Source organism: Leucoraja erinacea, chromosome 24, assembly GCF_028641065.1.
Source record: "Leucoraja erinacea ecotype New England chromosome 24, Leri_hhj_1, whole genome shotgun sequence".
Classification (NCBI taxonomy): Eukaryota; Metazoa; Chordata; class Chondrichthyes; order Rajiformes; family Rajidae; genus Leucoraja; species Leucoraja erinaceus.
The window spans coordinates 7658494-7677168 of NC_073400.1; the positions used below are offsets into that span (position 1 = coordinate 7658494).

At 39.2% G+C, this 18675-nt stretch overlaps 1 protein-coding gene across 1 annotated transcript; it reads left to right on the forward strand.

Annotated features, from left to right (window-relative positions):
• Positions 1–146: 146 nt before the first annotated feature.
• On the forward strand, positions 147–18675 carry LOC129708612 (polyglutamylase complex subunit TTLL1-like). Its single transcript, XM_055654463.1, has 9 exons — positions 147–394; positions 5050–5258; positions 6463–6643; positions 9106–9240; positions 9950–10058; positions 11320–11463; positions 15285–15371; positions 15470–15633; positions 17588–18675. Exons 1-9 carry the CDS (start codon positions 282–284, stop codon positions 17709–17711), a joined length of 1266 nt encoding a protein of 421 aa, XP_055510438.1. The 5' UTR covers positions 147–281; the 3' UTR covers positions 17712–18675.

Sequence of the window (18675 nt, forward strand, 5' to 3'; positions counted from 1 at the left end):
CGGTCTCGGTGCCAGCAAAGATTATAGAGGAGATCTTTGGGTGTCAGTGCCGGGCCCGCGCTGCATTATGGGATACAGCTGGGAGGCGGATGACAAACTACAATTCCCATAAGTCCATTCGATCGCACATGCGCACCAAGTCCCTCGAAGCCGCAATTGGCGCCCGCTGCGTCAGGCCGTGGAGGTTGAGCCAGTGGGTGGATTGTCAAACTGTCTGCTCCAATGCTTTACAGCGTGTTGTTCTTCATTGATTGATTCATTCACATCTTCACCTTGAAGTTATGGCCGGGAAAGTAAAGTGGGCGACAGACATCGAGAAATCAGTGCTTGTGAATAATTTTGAGAAGAGGGGCTGGATTCAGACATCTACTGAAGAGGACTGGAACTTCTATTGGTGAGTGAAGCATTGTGAAGTCGTGGTTTATTGCAGTTTATTTATTTTAGTACTTAATGTTTTTAAGTTTGCGTCTTGCTAAACTGACGCTTGGACCATGGGAGGAACACATAGATACTCATATCTCTGAGTGCTATGTATGTGAGGTCTGTGTTCTTTCACAGATACCACCCTCCCCTGCAATGTATGCATTTTCAGAGGTTCTTCATCCTGGGGATAGTAACGTACAGAATGTATTGATTAACACGAGGGAAACACGAAGAAGGGTATCGACACGAAACGTCACCCATTCATCCCTTCTCTCCAGAAATGCTGCCTGTCCCGCTGAGTTAATTCAGCTTTTTGTGTCTATCTTCGGTTTAAACCAGCATCTGCAGTTCCTTCCTACACATGAGAGAAACATTGGAAGCTCTAAAATTGTCTGGTTTCGTTTAAAATGCACATACAAACAGTAAAAAAAACTAGAATAAAGAGACATTGTGAAATATCACTGGTAGATACGATTAAGGAAAATCTTGAGATATTTAAACGGAAGAAGGGAACTAGGGAAAGTGTAAGAGGCAATGTAATCAGACCATAAAGGTGAAATGTTCTCATGTGTATGCATGTCATTGTATTTACATATTTCAAAAAGGGAGATGAGTATAATCTAGGCCATATTAACATTAATAAGGAAACATAAAGGTGGATGTTTCCTTCCCAGGCTGCTGTGGAAGACAAAGTAGAAGATCTCGGGAGATTTTTTAAAGCTTTTGTTGGCTACAGATGAGGTGCTGGATGATTAGATGATTACAAATGTGGTGCCTTTATTCAAGGTTAATCTAGTAATTACAGGCCAGTGTGTTTTGATTTCAATAGTAGGGAAGTTATTGGTAAAAAGAACAATAGAGGGACAATATTAATCTACAATTAGAAAGGCAGGAATTGATCATGGATAGCCAGCATGGCTTTGTTGGTGGCAGAAGCTTTCTGATTTATTCAATAGATTTTTTTTTAAAGAAATAACAATTGGCCAGAACGCAGGGAGTATTGAGAAACAGAGTTTGTAGATCACTAAAGGTGGCAGCCTTGGTGTACATTTAGAGGGCATTGTTTTAGAATAAGAGGTAAGAGGTCCGTCCAAGAGTGATCTAGGGAAGAATTTTTTCACCCTGTGGGTGGCTGGAAACTGGAAGACACAGCCTAAGTGGATCGCAGAGGCAGGTATTCTCACAACATCAAGTTGTATCTCGAGGAGCATTTGAATCTCAAAGCCTTTGAAGGCTATGGACCAAGTGTGGTAAAATGGGGTTAGTATAGAAGGGCACTTGATAGTCAGCTTTAACTTGGTGAGTTGGGGGGGCTATTTCTTTGCTGTATAACTCTATTACTCAAAAAACAATATGCAATGTTGTCACATCTATTGACCCATAATGCACTATATTTGCACGTAAAAAAAGTTAAATTAGTTTAGCAATGTTTATGTATTTACTGACTTAACTAATTTATTGGGATTTTATTTTATTTTGATGTAGTGCCTAGAAGATTAAACAGATATTTCATTCAACCTTTATGATTCTCTTTCCTTTGTAGTATGTGTGGTAATGTTTGATTCCAGGGTGGTACAGAGAATGTTGAGTTGTTTTATTGAATGAAAATGGAGGAAGGAGCACACCATCTCCCCCGCTCCTGTCCGCCTGCCTTGTCAACCAGCCCTTGTTCAACCCATGACAGTGACTGTTGATCCCAAATTGCCTTCATCAGCCATTACAGAACCCACAGAACCCATCTTTCAACCCAGATTTTGCTGAACCTGATTCAACCTGAACCCAGTCGTTTGTGCGTCAGCATTTATGCAGGACTTTGTTATGGAGCATGGTGCCATTTTGTAGCCCAACAGAAACTTGCAATTTGATGCCTTGTATGACACACTTATTTGGTGCCTACATATAGCTTATCCAATGGATGATAAGCACACATGATATTTCATCCTATTTAGTTTCACAAACTATTAGAATTTGGAATTATCAAAATTGAAGATCCTTATCTAATTATTGGAAAAATCAAATTTCACAGAAATGGATCAGGGTTGGCCTACAGTGCCTTTACAGTTAGCTAATAAAGCACTTACTTTATCTCAATATATTTTGAATGCTTGTCTATCTGTAGGAGGAATTTGTCTAAACCTTTCTCGTATTATATCATTAAGAGTTACTTCCATATTATCAGAGGCTGTGAGCTGTGATTAAAGCACACATACACATACTACCTAAGTCTTCTAGATACTCATTTGTGCTGGGTCAACAGTAAAAGCTTCTATTTTCAACTTATCAATACCCAAATGTACGGTGCTGTTCCTTTATTATTCTAGTTTGCACTTATTTGTATATAAATACTATGGCCCCGTTTTATACAGCCCTGATTTGTACAATTTGAACCATCTAATGGAGAGATTCTCATGTCTTAATCAGTCCAGCCAGTTAATATATATTAATATATATGCTTTTACATTTTCCATGACTGCCAAAAAAAACTATTCCAAGGAATTACCAGATGTACAGAAAAAAATTCAAGGACATTCTGAATACCTCCTTGAACAAATTGCGAGTCAGATTGTTTAATTGCCATGGTCACCAATAATAGAACAATGAAATTCTTAAAAACACGGAACTGTAGATGCTGTTTTGCAAAAGAAGACACAAAGTGCTGGAGTAAATCAGGGGGTCAGGCAGCTTCTCTGGAGAACATGGATATTCAGTTTAGGACCTTCTACAATCAGCCCGAAGAAGGGGAAGAAGGCTGGCAGAGGAAGGGAGTGCAGTGCCTCACAAACTACTCACCTGCCTGACCCATTAGGCATGTCCTGACCCATCTGTGGAAGAGTTTAGAGTTACCACATAGGATTCCATCACCTCAGAACTCTCTGAAGCAGCATGGAAGCAAGTCCTCCTCAAGGCAAACCCCAAGGAGAAGAGGAAATTACATATTTTCCTTATTCCCTTCGTTTATTCTATATTTGTACACTGTGAATGGCTTGAATCATGTATAACTTTTTCACTGACTGAATAGTATGCAACAAAACATCTTTTTACTCGGTACACATGACAATATTAAATGAACTAACGTAATTATTTGCTTTAAAATTGTATTCTTCTGTATCAAATTCATTTCCTCAATTGTGTTTCATGTAATTTCTCCACTACTATCTGTAGCTTCAATATTGCATTCTTTATAGACACAAAATGCTGGAGTAACTCAATGTGACCAGGCAGCATATCTGGATAGCAGGAATGTGAAATATGAGATGCTGTTCCTCCAATTTGTGTTGGGCCTCACTCTGACAGTAGAGACGGCCCAGGACAGAAAGGCCAGTATCTGAAAGGGAGAGGGGATTAAAATGTCTAGACGGACGGAGCAGAGCAGTTGTAAACCATATAATATCTAGACTCCTTTTAAACATCTTGACATTGGTAGGCTGAAATGGCTCCATGCCATAAGGTTGTTTTTGTACAAAGCCCAGAGGGGCATTTGATTGTTTGAAAGCATCGGGTTTCTCTTTCCATATTTCATAATATACTTGTGTGAAATACATCTAATTTTGTAAAGACCATAGTTCTGGACAGTTCAGCGAGTGGATTCTTCCACATGGAGAAAGCATCGACAGGTGGGGAGCTATTTTATAATCCCTACTTGCCAAATTTGTCTGCTTCGGGCACCCCAATAATTTGCATCGCTTAATCACTGTGTGCTTGCATGGAGGCTGCAAGATTTATCATCAAATCAAGAGACTGCAGATGCTGGAATCTGGGACAAAATCCAGATCACTGGAAGAACTCATTGAGTCAAGCAGCATCTGTGGAGGCAAAACATTTAAGTGTATGTTTCGAGTCGAGATCCTGCATCAGGATTGTGTCGATCCAAATCATCGACTTAAACTTTTTGCCTCCACAGATGCTGTTTGACTTACTGAAGTTTTTCCAGGATTTATCACCAATTGGCCTTGGCAACAACTGGCAAAAATCTTCCTGCTGCCAGATTTGCAGGAACCTACTCACCACCAACATAGTTGGCTAAGTTATGTTGTGATGTAATTGACCTTTCCCAACTAGAATGCTTCAGACTTCATTGACTTAATTTTCTTCAAGAAGCATCATGAAGCGGCCGCAACAAAGCCCTAGTGGAGACTTGTTGTCCAGCTCAGTCCAGATAACTCTTAAGGACTTGTAAATCAATCGTGATCTCTGATGCTGTCTGTGTGGAGTTTGCACGCTTTGTAAGTGGCAGTGTGGTTTCTCATGGACTCTCTGGTTTTCCATCAAATATGTGCTGGTTTGTAAATTAACTGATTACTTTAAATTGTATCTTAGCAAGAAAGGGGAATTGATAGATATGTGAGAAAAATACAGGTTATTTGGAAATAAATGCGGATTGGGACTGATGGAATAGGTTGGGGAGTCGGCATTAATAAGCTGAACGCTTCTTTTTCTATTGTGCGAGAATTCTGAAAGTAAAATTATCCAACCTAGAAATCATGTGTGATCGAGTGAGATGAAAGTAACAGGAATGGGAAAGGAATTTTTTTTTTACTACAAAATGAGAGTTCAGGTATTTAAATGTTTGCAAATTGTACATTTAAAACTAATGTTGTGGTCACTATTGGACATTTATTCTCATAGGATGAGTGTACAGACAATTCGAAATGTTTTCAGCATTGAAAATGGCTACCGTCTGAACGATGACCAAATTGCGAATCATTTTCCAAACCATTATGAACTGACACGGAAGGATCTGATGGTAAAGAATATCAAGCGCTATCGTCGAGAGTTAGAGAGGGATGCAAGCCCACTTGTGGAGAAGGATGAAAATGGCAAATATGTTCATTTAGGTAAATGAAGAGATCTTAACACTGATAAAGGAGTTGGTCAAAGGCTTTGGGGAACAACTCTTACTTGTAAATAAAATAAATTATGCATTTAATGATGACTTTTGTGGCTACGGCTATCCCAAATAATTTTTCAGCCAATGAAGTTCAGTGATGTTGTAATATTAGAAATTCAGCTGGCAAACTGCCACAAATAATAGAACATTAAAGAATGGTTAGAGAGTATAGGTTATTTGAATAAAAGGCAGATGTGCCCTTTGTGTCATTCTCATTTTATACACAACACTCTTAACAAAAATTATTGCATATATAAAGTTCATGGCGCTAAAATCAGACAAGGCCCTTGAGAAAGATAAAGGGAAACAGGAAAGAAAAGCAAGAAATTAAGAGGACCAAAATAGATGTGCAAGGATGTTGCCTGGGTTGGAGTGTATTAGCCATAAGGTGACCCCCCCAAGAGCATATAAAATTATGAATGGTGTAAATAAGTGAGATAACCAGGGCATTTTTTTCCAGTATTACAGAGGTTTAAGGTGAGAGGAGGAAATTTCAACTGAGATTTGCAAGAACAACAGTGGTAAGTGCCTGAAACATGCTGCCAAGGGAGGTGGTGGATGCAGATATAGCAGTGTTTAAACGTCATTTAGAAAGACACTTGAACAGTCAGGGGTCAATGAATTCTCCCCATATGTAATATGGCATCATGTTCAGCATAGTCATGAGAGGCCAAAGGGCCTGTTCCTGTGCTGTGCTGTGCTCTTCTATGTTTTATGTTCTATGTAATACTACTTACTGTTTTTGAACAAACCAATTTAGTCAAATTCTCTGTGCATCTTTTGCACATTCTTTCAATATAAGCAAGATCTTGAAATTTCAAGAATGGAAAACTTTCCCTTTGTTTCGTCTTCATTGATGCAGCAAGGATACCCGAAACATAATTTTCTCTCATCTGCATGGAAATCATTTTAAAATAATTTATGAAGAAATATTTAAGTGGTATAACTTTGAGCTCAGTGTTTGCAGAAATTATACACAATAGCTCTCATGTAATCTATACTCTGATGTCAACAGTACAATTCTAACTGAATGGAAATCATCATGGTTTTTATTGTAAGTTTAGTTATTTTAAAGAGGTGTAATCCAAATTGACTGTCTTAAGATTAACAGCAAAGGACTATATTGACAATGAGATATCATTATTTTTCAGATTTTATCCCAGTTACATTCATGCTGCCTGGCGATTACAATTTGTTTGTTGAGGAGTTTCGAAAGAACCCAACTAGTACTTGGATAATGAAACCATGTGGAAAAGCTCAGGGAAAAGGAATTTTCCTCATCAATAAACTTTCTCAGATCAAGAAGTGGTCACGAGACAGTAGGACAACTACGTAAGAATGACTGCATTTTGGCTTGTTGCTACTTTTCATGGCACCCAAAATTAAATTAGATTCAACTTTATTGTCATTGCACATAGTACAAGTACAGGTACAACAAAATGCAGTTTAGCATCTAACCATAGTGCAAAGTAGTAAAGTGCTGATTAAGACAATATATATACAAATGAGGATATATTGGTGTATGCACATAGGCATATACATATATACAGATAGTTGTTAAGGTGCAAAAGATTGACATGTGCTATATTCTGGTGAATAAGAGCTTAACTATAAATTATATAAATATAAAATATAAATAATACTGATGAGGGGGGGGGGGGGGGGGGGGGGGCTATCGCCGGGCCTGTGAGTTCAGCAGGGTAATGGTGTTGAGGAAGAAGCTGTTCCTTAGCCTGCTGGTGCGAGACCTGAGGCTCCTGTACCGCCTCCCTGATGGGAGGAGGGCAAACAGTCCATGGTTGGGGTGTGAGGGGTCCTTAATGATTTTGCCAGCCCGTCTCAGACACCGTGTGCGGTGAAGGACAGCCATGGCAGGGAGCGGAGCACCGATGATGTGATGGGTGGGTTTCACCACCCGTTGTAGTGCCTTCCTGTCAGCTGTGGTGCAGCCGCTGTTTGGCGGTGTTGTGGGACCAGGACGGCTCCTCAGAGATGTGTACTCCAAGGAATTTGAAGTTGGAGACGCACTCCACCTCAGTCCCGTTTATGTGGATGGGGGTGTGTCTGCCGCCTCTGGCCTTCCGGTAGTCCACAATGATTTCCTTCGTCTTCTATGTGGTGAGGACGAGGTTGTTGTTGGTACACAAAGCTGCCAGGTGCTGGACCTTCTCCCTGTAGGCTGATTCGTTGTTGTCACTGATCAGTCCTACCACCGTGGTGTGTCAGCGAATTTTATGATGGAGTTGGAGCCATGCATAGGGACGCAGTCGTGGGTGAAGAGGGAGTAGAGGAGAGGGCTGAGCACACAGCCCTGTGGCACGCCGGTGTTCAGTGTCAGAGTGGAGGAGGTGAGGTTGTTAATCCTAACAGACTAGGGTCTGTTAGTGAGGAAATCCAGTGTCCAGTTGCAGAGGGAGGTGTTGATGCCAAGGCCGCTGAGTTTGGTGATCAGACTGGCGGGGATGACAGTATTAATGACAGTATTAAATGCAGAGCTGAAGTTAATGAATAAAAACCTGATGTAGGAGTTGTTATTGTCCAGGTGGGTCAGGGCAGAGTGAAGAGCCGCAGATATGGCATCCTCTGTTGACCGATAGGCAAACTGATGGGGGTCCAGTGTGGTAGGGAAGCTGGATTTGAGGTGAGCCAGGATCAATCTCTCGAAGCACTTCGCGAGGATGGGGGTGAGTGCCACTGGGCGGAAGTCATTGAGACTCCCTGAAGCTGACTGTTTGGGCACTGGCACAATGGTTGTGGTCTTGAGGCATGTAGGGACGACACCCTGGGCCAGTGACAGATTGAAGATGTCAGTGAAGGCCAGGGATAAATAACACCACAGCAAACATGTTAGGAACTAATTACAACAAAAAATGTGAAATACTACTAATGCTGGGAAACTGAAATAAAACTACAAAATGCTGAACATACTCGGCATCTCAGAACGTGTATCCAGAGAGAAAACCGATTTAACAATTTGGCTGATCACCTTTCAGCAGAATGGAAAAAAGTTTGAATTCGGAGTCCACTTTATTTCTATCACATAGTGCAGTATTTTTATGCGGTATCTGATAGTATTGGAACAGAAAATCGATTGCCACTATGACAATATAGTGTTATCCTTTGAGGATAACAGATGCTTACCCAAGAGAGTGCAAGGATACGGGAGCGAGGGCAATTGACATCATGGTTCAATATTGTAGCTCACTATCCAAGCTCATAAAAACTGCCGTGCACCTTGGATGCAGGAGCAAACCTTGTAAAGACAAACATAGCACTTTTACCTACTCTACTATGTGCATTGCAAGGTATGGTTATGGTTTCTTTATTGTCCCATGTACCAGGTACAGTGAAATAAAATGTTTTGCATACAGCCCAGCAAGACTATCACCATTTGTCTCTGTGTTATTTTAGGTTTTTAATTACCCTTCAATTTATTGTAAATCTTTTTTTTTGTAGTAATTTAATCTCCCCAAATGCCTTACCTCATATCTAACAAGATTGACATCCATTAGCCACTTTTTCTCCATCTCTTCCTGGAGTTTACAGACTTTTTAGCTCACTATTAAGCATACAGTCCATTTTGTTAACATCTGCAAATTAAGTCAAAATTATTAATACATAGCATGGACATTTACAGACCCAGCACAGAGTTTCAGCGAGCCTAACTGCAAATATCCCTTCAGTTATCAAAATACATATTCGCCATAATGTTGTGTTTCCTGCTCATTGATTTCTTTCTAATGTAGCTGTGATCAAAACAAATTCAAGTTGTCTTATCCGTTATTAATTTTCAGATTTATAGCACCTGCTGGGAAAGAGGCATATGTCATTTCATTGTACATAGACAACCCACTGCTGATTGGTGGAAAGAAGTTTGATCTACGTTTGTATGTGTTAGTGACCTCCTATCGACCGCTGAAGTGTTACATGTGAGTAAGAAAGATTTCATGTTTCTGTTTCATCACAGTTGTACAGAATTCAGGTACAAGTATGTCCCTATGAGGATATCATAATTATCTAATCATATTAACTAAAATTAAATTATTCAGTCTGTTCATCTTTTCCCCCCAATAATAAATAATCCAAGAAATGTACCCATTTGCATTTACGTCAGAATCTTAAATATTAGTGTTTAGTGAAAATGACAGAAAATCTATGCTTGGCAGAGAGGAATAAAAATGCTTCTTTTGGTTTATTATGTATGTTGGTTTCTTTTCAAGAGATCAGCACTGTCTGCTTAGAAACTGGGCCAGTTGAGTTGACAGCTGGTGGTTTGGTAGACGTGTCAGCCATTATAGGCTAGAATCAGACTTCTGTGCAGCATTGGCTTTATGAATATCTGTCTCATTCTACTGAACTCATCAGCAATGACCTGCTCATGCATTTCCCAACCATTCCCTTAACTTTATGCCAATTTAATTCAAGGTAGATTCATCCACTCTGAAGTCTTATGCAAGTCATTCTCGCCCCCACTCCTACCGCTAATATGGACGATGGATGATGTTCAGTGTACTTGAATTACAAGATGATTTTAATGTAAAAGTTACCTCTGCAATGTTGCTGAAATCTGACAAATGAAATTTAAATATGGGTGCATTCCTTTGGGGATGAATCATTATCATTTCCTTTAAATTGCAGGTATCGGCTTGGATTTTGTCGATTTTGCACGATGAAGTACACACCAAGCACCAGTGAATTAGATAACATGTTTGTTCATCTTACAAATGTGTCTGTACAGAAACTGGGGGTAAGTTAATTAGCTACTGCATGTTGAGTGACAAATTGGTTAAATATAAATAGTCCAAGTTCAAATGAGTTTATTGTCATGTGTCCCTGTATAGGACAATGAAATTCTTGCTTTGCTTAAGCACACAGAAAATAGTAGGCATTTACTACAAAACAGATAAATGTGTCCATATACCATGATATAAATATATACACACATGAATAAATAAACTGGTAAAGTGCAAATAACAGAAAGTGGTTATTAATAATCAGAGTTTTGTCCGAGCCAGGTTTAATAGCCTGATGGCTGTGGGGAAGTAGCTATTCCTGAACCTGGTTGTTGCAGTCTTCAGGCTCCTGTACCTTCTACCTGAAGGTAGCACTTTATGAATAAGTGGCACTTAGTCAGGAATGAAATGCTGGCAGCAGTTGACAGGTCAGGTAGAATCTGGAGACAGAGAAACATTCTGGGTTGATAGGCTTTTACTGCAGAATAAGATGGTGGTCTGAGGTTTCCAAATGAAAGTAGGTGGAATTGGGTGGGCTGTATTTGTAGTAGCCAGAATGATTGAATTATTTGATTAGCTTCTGGGAGTTGTTTGTAAAGTGAATCTAGGCAGTGTGGTCACTGAAAAAAATTAACTTCCATTAAGGAAACCGATTTATAGTCCTGGTGTACTTTAACTGTTCATTTTTTCACCCTGTTCACCCTGCGTTTTTCAAAATGAGTGTGTCATTCAGATAAAAATGTATAGTGTAAATATTCATATCAGTACTACTCGTGTTATTCTAGGACTGAAGTTGATTTTAATTCTGAGTCGAGGGAACTGTCTCTTCAACAATTTAAAGTTCAGTATCTAAGAGTCAGTCTGGGATAAGAAAAAAAAAAGTTCAATTCTGAACATCGATGCCCGCATCCAGGTTGAAACGAAGGGACAAAGGGAAAAGTTACAGACTGATCATTGAAGTGTATGAAACCTCTTGCAATAACTTTTCTTTTTTTTTTTACGTTCCTTTCAGAACCTTTGAAATCATTGTGGAATCATTAAAATGGACTTACTGGGTCTTCAATTAAATAGGGATGGAAATTCATACTTTCTCGTTTCAGCCATGGGAGTGGGGGTGCAAGTTGCACTGCTCCCATCGCTGCCCACGACAATATCAGCTAAGGACTAAATCTGTTAAACAAGGACCAAAGTTACCCAACCCCTTTATCTCACAACACATCATTCTTCAATTTCCCATTAAGTTATGAGGATGCATCTGTTGTTCTATTTTTCCAGGGTGATTATAATCCTGTACATGGTGGGAAATGGTCGGTCAGTAATCTGAGGCTGTATCTGGAGAGCACACAGGGGAAGGAGGTGACTGATAAACTCTTCGATGACATTCACTGGATTGTTGTTCACTCACTGAAAGCCGTGGCAGTAAGTACATCATACAAATATTTTTCTTTGAAGGGATATGTGGTTTCTTATCTGAAGAAGGGTTTCGGCTCGAAACGTCGCCTATTTCCTTCGCTCCATAGATGCTGCTGCACCCGCTGAGTTTCTCCAGCAATTTTGTGTACCTGTGGTTTCATATGCCTTGTTTTTGTTTTAAGCTCTACCTCTCAACATTGTGGGGACTTCTGTGCAAAATTTGATAAATATATAAATTGATTCTAGGAACAGGGAAGGTAATTTTGAATAGTGTTTTGTCAATTAATGCACATTTGCTCGTTTGAGTATGGTGTTTGTAAGACTCTCCTTTCACTTGAAACAGGCCCACTCCAACAATTACAAGGAAGTAAAGCAGTGTCATCTCTGACACCAATTTTAAAGCCCATTTCAAACATGAGAGCAAGATTTTAAAATTGCTTCCGTTTAATTACATGGACGGGAAAGTAAACCGTTAATGGCAAGACAGCTTTGATGTGCAGAGAGAGCAACTAGTTCTAGTTCATGGAGTTCTAGTTCATAGCTCACTTAAAGTGGCAGCACAAGTAGATAGTGTGGTTAAAAAAGCGTATGGTACACTTGCCTTCATTACTAGGGGCAAGGAACGGGCCCTTCGGCCCACAATGTTTGTGCTCAACATGATACCTAGATGAACTGATCTCATCTGCCTGTGCATGATTCATATTCCTCCCTTTCCTGGACTTCCATGTGCCTATCCAAAAGCCTCTTAGACGCCACAATCGTATCTGCCTCCACCACCATCCTTGGCAATATGTTCCTGGCCCCCTATCAGTCTGTGCAAAAAAAACAATTGGCCTGCATATCTCCATTAAGCTTTCCCATTCTCACCTTATAGCTATGTCCTCTTATGTTGGACATTTCCAATCAGGGATAAAGGTTCTGACTGTCTACCTTATCTATGCCTCTCATAATTTTATATACTCCTATCAAGTCTCCCCTCAACCTCTGACCTACAGATAACAATTCAAGTCTATCCAACCTCTCCCTGTAGCTGTAGCCCTCTAATCCAGGCAGAATTCTGGTAAACCACCTCTGCATCCTCTCCAAAACCTCCTTCCTTTCATGGGGCAAACAGAACTGCACACAATACTCCAAATGCGGCCTAATCAAAATCCTATAGATCTGCATCCTGACTCTTATATTCAATGCCCCAAGTAATGAAAGCAAGTGTACCATACACTTTTTTAACCAAACTATCTACCTGTGCTGCCACTTTAAGTGAGTTATGAGCTAGAACTCCAAGCTGCTCTCTCTGCACATCAAAGCTGTCTTGCCATTAACGGTATACTTACCCTTCACATTCACCCTCCCAAAAGTGTAACACTTCACACTTTCTTGGCTTCCATCTGCTATTTCTCCACCCATTTCTGCAGCTGATTGATATACCACTGTATCTTCTGACAGCCTTCCTCATTGTCTGAAATGACTCCAATTTTGGAGTCGTCAGTAAACTTACTCATCAACCCATCCACATTTAAGTCCAGTTATATATATCACAAACAGCAGAGCTCCACTGTTCATAGACCTCCTGCCAGAATAACTTCCTTCCACAACAACCCTCTGTGTTTATGAATAAACCAATTCTGAATCCAATTCAAATAATTGTGCAGGATTACAGCTTATCATATAAGGCTTTCAGATGGGTGTGAAAGATCCAATGCTACTCTCCGATATAGTACAGTGAGTTTTTACTGGAACTGTGTATTAACATCTTTACTCAATTAATGCCACTTATTCATTTGTTGATTATCACTTTGCTGTGTGCAAATTGCCACAGTTGTTCATAGCAATATCAGTTTTATTTATTTTTTAATTCATTCATAGTAAAGTTACTTGAAATGTTCTGAATAATATATTGTCTCATACGATTTTGATAGTTTTTGAGAGATTTGATTATACAAACATGAAAAAAATATTGGTTGAGTTCATATACAACCATTAATATGTAACATAATCAAGCATCCTACTATTTGTATTGTAGATCTCTTGATTGAAATCTAGGAAATCTGAGATGCCGCATGTAAAATAAAGCCTCAGGTGTAGGCCATGAATCAGCACTGCCATCTTTATATCCTCTTTGTCTAAATCTTCGATCAATGATAAATATAAATATTTGTTTCTTTGTTGGGGATTTATTCACAAATTAGGAAATAACATTTCCTAAAACATTGGATCTTAAAAAATCAGCAATTAAGAAACATTTATTTAGTTCAAATATGTCTGAATTCCATGGCACTTTGCTCAGTGTACCAGGATCCATTCTCCAAAGGTTCATTGAGCACTCTCTGCTCCTTTGAGCAGCATCACTGTAATGTTTCATTCTGATGCTGGTTAAATACCAGCATTTTGCTCAGAATCCAATTTTGCAAGCATTCCTTTCCCTCCAATGCATCTATCCCAGTACACAGCAAAGTAAATTGGCTTTTGTTGTTTCCTGGTGGAATTTCATTCAATGTACAGCATGGAAACAGGCCCTTCAACCCACCTTGCCTCTGCCAACCAAGATAGCCCATCTACACTAGTCCCACCTACTCATATTTGGCCCAAATTCCTTAGATATCCTTTCTTATACATGTACCTGTTCCAATGTGTTTAAAATGCTGTTAGTACCTACCTCCTCTGGCAGCTTATCTCATATTCCCACCATCTTCAGTGTGTGAAAAACCCTCCATAGATGCTGTTCGTCCTGCGGAGTTACTCCAGCAGTTTTGCTCAAGATTCCAACAATTGCATGCTCTTGTGTGTCTACCTCCAGCAAGAAATGCTCTACCACTTCAGCTGCAGTTTTCAAAATACCAATTATTAAGTCTTTTGATCCTTTGGGGGTTTCCAAAATGCTTTAGACCCACTTGGCAATTTTGAAATAGAGCTAAGGTCATAAGTGATATGAGTTTAATTAGGCCATTTGGCCCATCAAGTCTACTGAGCCATTCAATCATGATTGATCTATCTCTTCCTCCTAACCCAAATCTCCTGCTTTCTCCCCATAACCCTTTACTCCCGTGCTAATCAAATACCTCACCCCACAGCTCATTCCTTTGTGTGAAAAAGTTACCCCTCGGGTTTCTATTAAATCTTTCGCCCCTCACCATAAACCTATGTTCTCTGGTTCTCGATTCCCCTACTCTGGGCAAGAGACTGTGCGCCTATCTTATCTATTCCTCTCATGATTTTGTACACCTCTATAACTTCTCATCCTCCTGCGCTCCAAAGAATAGAGTCCTAGCCTGTTCAACCTCTCCCTATAGCTCAGCCCCTTGAGACCTGGCAACATCCTCATAAATCTTCTCTGCATCCTTTCCAGCTTGACAACATCTTTCCTATAACATGGTGCCCAAAACTCAACAAAACACTCTAAATGCGGCTTCACCAACGTCTTATACAACTGCAACATGACCTCCCAACTTCTATCCTCAATGCTCCGACTGATGAAGACCAATGTGCCAACATTTGACCAGCCTATTTCAACAAACTTTGTACCTGTACTTCTAGATCCCTCTGATCTACAATACTCCCCAGACCCCTACCGTTTACTGTGTTGGATCTGCGCACGTTAATGCTCCCAAAATGTAACATCTTACGTTTGTCTGTATTAAATATCATCAACCAGTTTTAGTCTAAAGCTAAAAACTAAAGGTCACCCCACCGATTAGAGAATTAATATAGGTGCAAGAACTAACAGCAATTACTTTATATCTGAACTAGGGCTGTCACAAAGATACAATTTTATCTGTATCTATTTATTTATTTAAAATGGTGCAGTTTTGACAAGTTGGTTATTTTTACAGCCAGTAATGATTAATGATCGGCACTGCTTTGAATGTTATGGTTATGACATCATCATCGATGACAAACTGAAACCTTGGCTCATTGAGGTAATGCCACATTTTATTTGATTGAATATGTCTGTTTAAAAATTGCCGTATGCTGTTAAAATCTCCGCTTACGTTTAACATGTTGGTCTGAATTCTAGGTGAACGCTTCACCTTCACTTTCTTCTACCACTGCCAATGATCGCATTCTGAAATACAACCTCATCAATGACACCTTAAACATTGTTGTACCAAATGGTGAATTACCAGACAGCAAGTGGAGCAGATGCCCACCGAAGGAAGCACTTGGATACTATGAGCTCCTGTAAGGTTTTAACCTGCAGCAATCTGCTGGTTATTTTTGTTTTGTTCCTTCATTCTATTTCACCTGATTGTAATATAATTCTGTAAATCTAAAAGATGCCTGATCTATCATCTGGTTGTGCAGACTCCATACTCAATCATCAGTCTGAACAAGGGCCTCAACCCAAAACATTACCCATTCCTTCTCTCCAGACACTGCCTGTCTTGATAGGTTACTCCAGCATTTTGTGTCTATCCACAATAGTGAAACTCAGGTTCTATTATCTCAATACTTACTGTATAAATCCATATGCAAAATATTCTTCAAACTGCTATTTAGTTAATAAAAAAGGGAGAGGGTTTTAGCCTTTGTACATTATCAAATATTTTTCAAAACTATTTAATTTACTGTGCATCCATTTGTAATATTGAGAACCCCTAACTTCATTTTTGATTTTCTCCAAACATGGGTGGCACTGTGTTGCAGCGCCAGAGACCCGGGTTTGATCCTGACTACGGGTGCTGTCTGTATGGAGTTAGACACAAAATGCTGGAGTAACTCAGCAGGACAGGCAGCATCTCTGGATAGAAGGAATGGGTGACGTTTCTGGTTCGAGTTTGTACGTTCTCCATGTGACCTGCAAGTTATTTTCTCCAGCTACTCTGGTTTCCTACCACACTCCAAAGATGTACAGGTATGTGGGCTAATTGGCTCGGTAAATTTGTAAATTGTCCCTGGTGTGGAGGATAGTGTTGGTCTTGCAGGGAATGCGTGTCCGCACGGACTCATTGGGCCGAAAGGCCTGTTTCCGCGCCGTATCTTTAAACCAAACTAAAACGTTCAGCCTGCATTAGCAAAATTAATGTGTAGGAAAGAACATCAGTCTGAAGAACAGTCTCGAGCTAAAACGTCACCCATTCCTTCTCTCCAGAGATGCTGTCCATCCCGCTGAGTTACTCCAGCATTTTGTGTCAACCTTAGCCAAAATGAATATGACTTTCTGGGAAGTGGAGAGACAGGGAAGCATAGCTCTTCACAAAATTAGCATTAGTCAGTCTGGGAGATCAAATGTTCAACTGAAATTGTATGCAGCAGAGAAAAGATTTAAGCTGATGAATATTAGTCAATGGCAAAGGAGATTAATTTGATTTGATAGTTTGTTATATATTGTTCGTAAATAAGACTTTATTACAAAAGATTGTGGAAATCCTTTACTCAAAAGATCAAAGAAGATAACGAGTGCTCGCTGGGTTAAAGATCTAAATGGAGTTATAGCAAAACCTAAACACAATCAGATGGTGGCGGTTTGAGAACCTCAAGTACTTTTGTTCAGAACTGATGTTGATCATTATTAAGGGGTGCAGATTCTGGTTCTGCCATCCAGGGGGCTCTAGGAGATACAGCAATTTAATTTAAAGATGTCACCTTAATTTCCAATTCAGTAGCAAATATTTGCTGTTCATGATGTGGCCTCCACTACATTGGAGGCAGCAGATGCAACATTTTAGGTTACGGACCATCTCCATATATTCTGTAAATTTAAGTCACTTTGCGACTTAAATTTCCATTTCATTCTGACTGTTAACTTTGGTTTTGTCCACTGTTCTAAAGCATTTCAAGTTTGATAGACCCTAAACTGCTCACTAGGTACATCACATGTCCAGACTCAACATTGGAGTTCCATAATTTCAGTATCCACAGATTTTTTGCTAATTGTAAATTGTTGGAAGTAAATGTTTAATTTGATTTAAGTGATATTTAAATGTATTGAGAATAAAAGCTGCCCAGACTGCTGATACAGTAAGTCAACATTGCGATTAGCACAAGTAACAAGATCAGTAATAGCCGAACATTATATTATGCTTGTTCAACAGAATTTGTGTGAATAAAAATATTTACAACTTGGGGAAAGGTTTTAGAATAAACAACTACATTTTGGCCCCCCTTTGATATTGTTATCCTCTTCTTCCCATAGATACGATGAAGAGCTGGCACAAAATGAAGGTATGGAATGTGAAGGGAAACCTCGTTTGGGACCACCTCTAAATAAAGGCATTCGGCAGAAAGATACTAGGAAGCCATTTTCAACTTGGAAATAAAATTGAACAGATGCACAAACATAACGATATACTTACTTGTTCTCACACATTCATGAAGCACAATGCCATTCCAATTACAGTGTTAAAGTCAAGCATCCAAGAGCTTTTTTTTCTAAAGTGAATTGACATGTAGTAAGTTTGACAATGTTGGGCCTAAAGTATTCCAACCCACTCTTCCTAAATACCAGGTTATCACCACTCAACCAAGTATTAAAACTATGCAAAGCAAAAATATTAAATTAATATTTAAGACCAAAAAGCAAATGAAAAGTACTTTTGTCTACATAATGTAGATTTTGTCTTTTAAACACAAGGGAGGATGATGCTGCAAATCTGTGTCAATAGCTGTAAAATGACATAATTATAAGGGATTGTGGCAAAATTATAGAAATACCAAATCTGGCATGAAGTGAACATTAATTTGCTTGTTAGCCAATTTTCCAAAGTCCGTTTTGAAGCTGCTGTATTGACTTTTTTTTCCAAAATGGTGCAGAAATTATTTACATCACAATACTGCAGTGCCTTTTATCATAACAGCTGGAATGGAACTTAAGGTATATTTGAAACTATTGTACTTAACAGGAAGCAGTCTGAAAATGTATTCAAAATGTATTTATGAAAGTATTCTGGTATTTTAGAAGCTTTAAACAATTCCTTATACTTGTTAATGATACCAATGGCCTCTAACCATGACTACGGTTTTGAAATCTGCTGAGACATTGCAGATGTCCAGAAATGTGGTTTTGAGTTTGCAGTGTTTTATTTATTTGCAACCATAATGTACCTCATTGAATCTTGTTCAGTAATGTTTTACATTATTTATCCAGCTCTTACAAGTATTATTTAACTTTGGTTAATGGGATTACATTCCCGAGTAATTGAATTGTAAAATTGCAACAAAAGATCACCCCATTACTGTTTGCAAGAGTAATACATACAATTGTAAATAAACACTGTGCTGGCA

Coding starts and splice junctions, on each gene's coding strand:
- LOC129708612 (XM_055654463.1), top strand. CDS start 282: ATGGCCGGGAAAGTAAAGTGGGCGACAGACATCGAGAAATCAGTGCTT. Junction 5,259..6,462: donor TGGCAAATATGTTCATTTAG/GTAAATGAAGAG, acceptor ATTATTTTTCAG/ATTTTATCCCAGTTACATTC. Junction 6,644..9,105: donor CGAGACAGTAGGACAACTAC/GTAAGAATGACT, acceptor ATTAATTTTCAG/ATTTATAGCACCTGCTGGGA.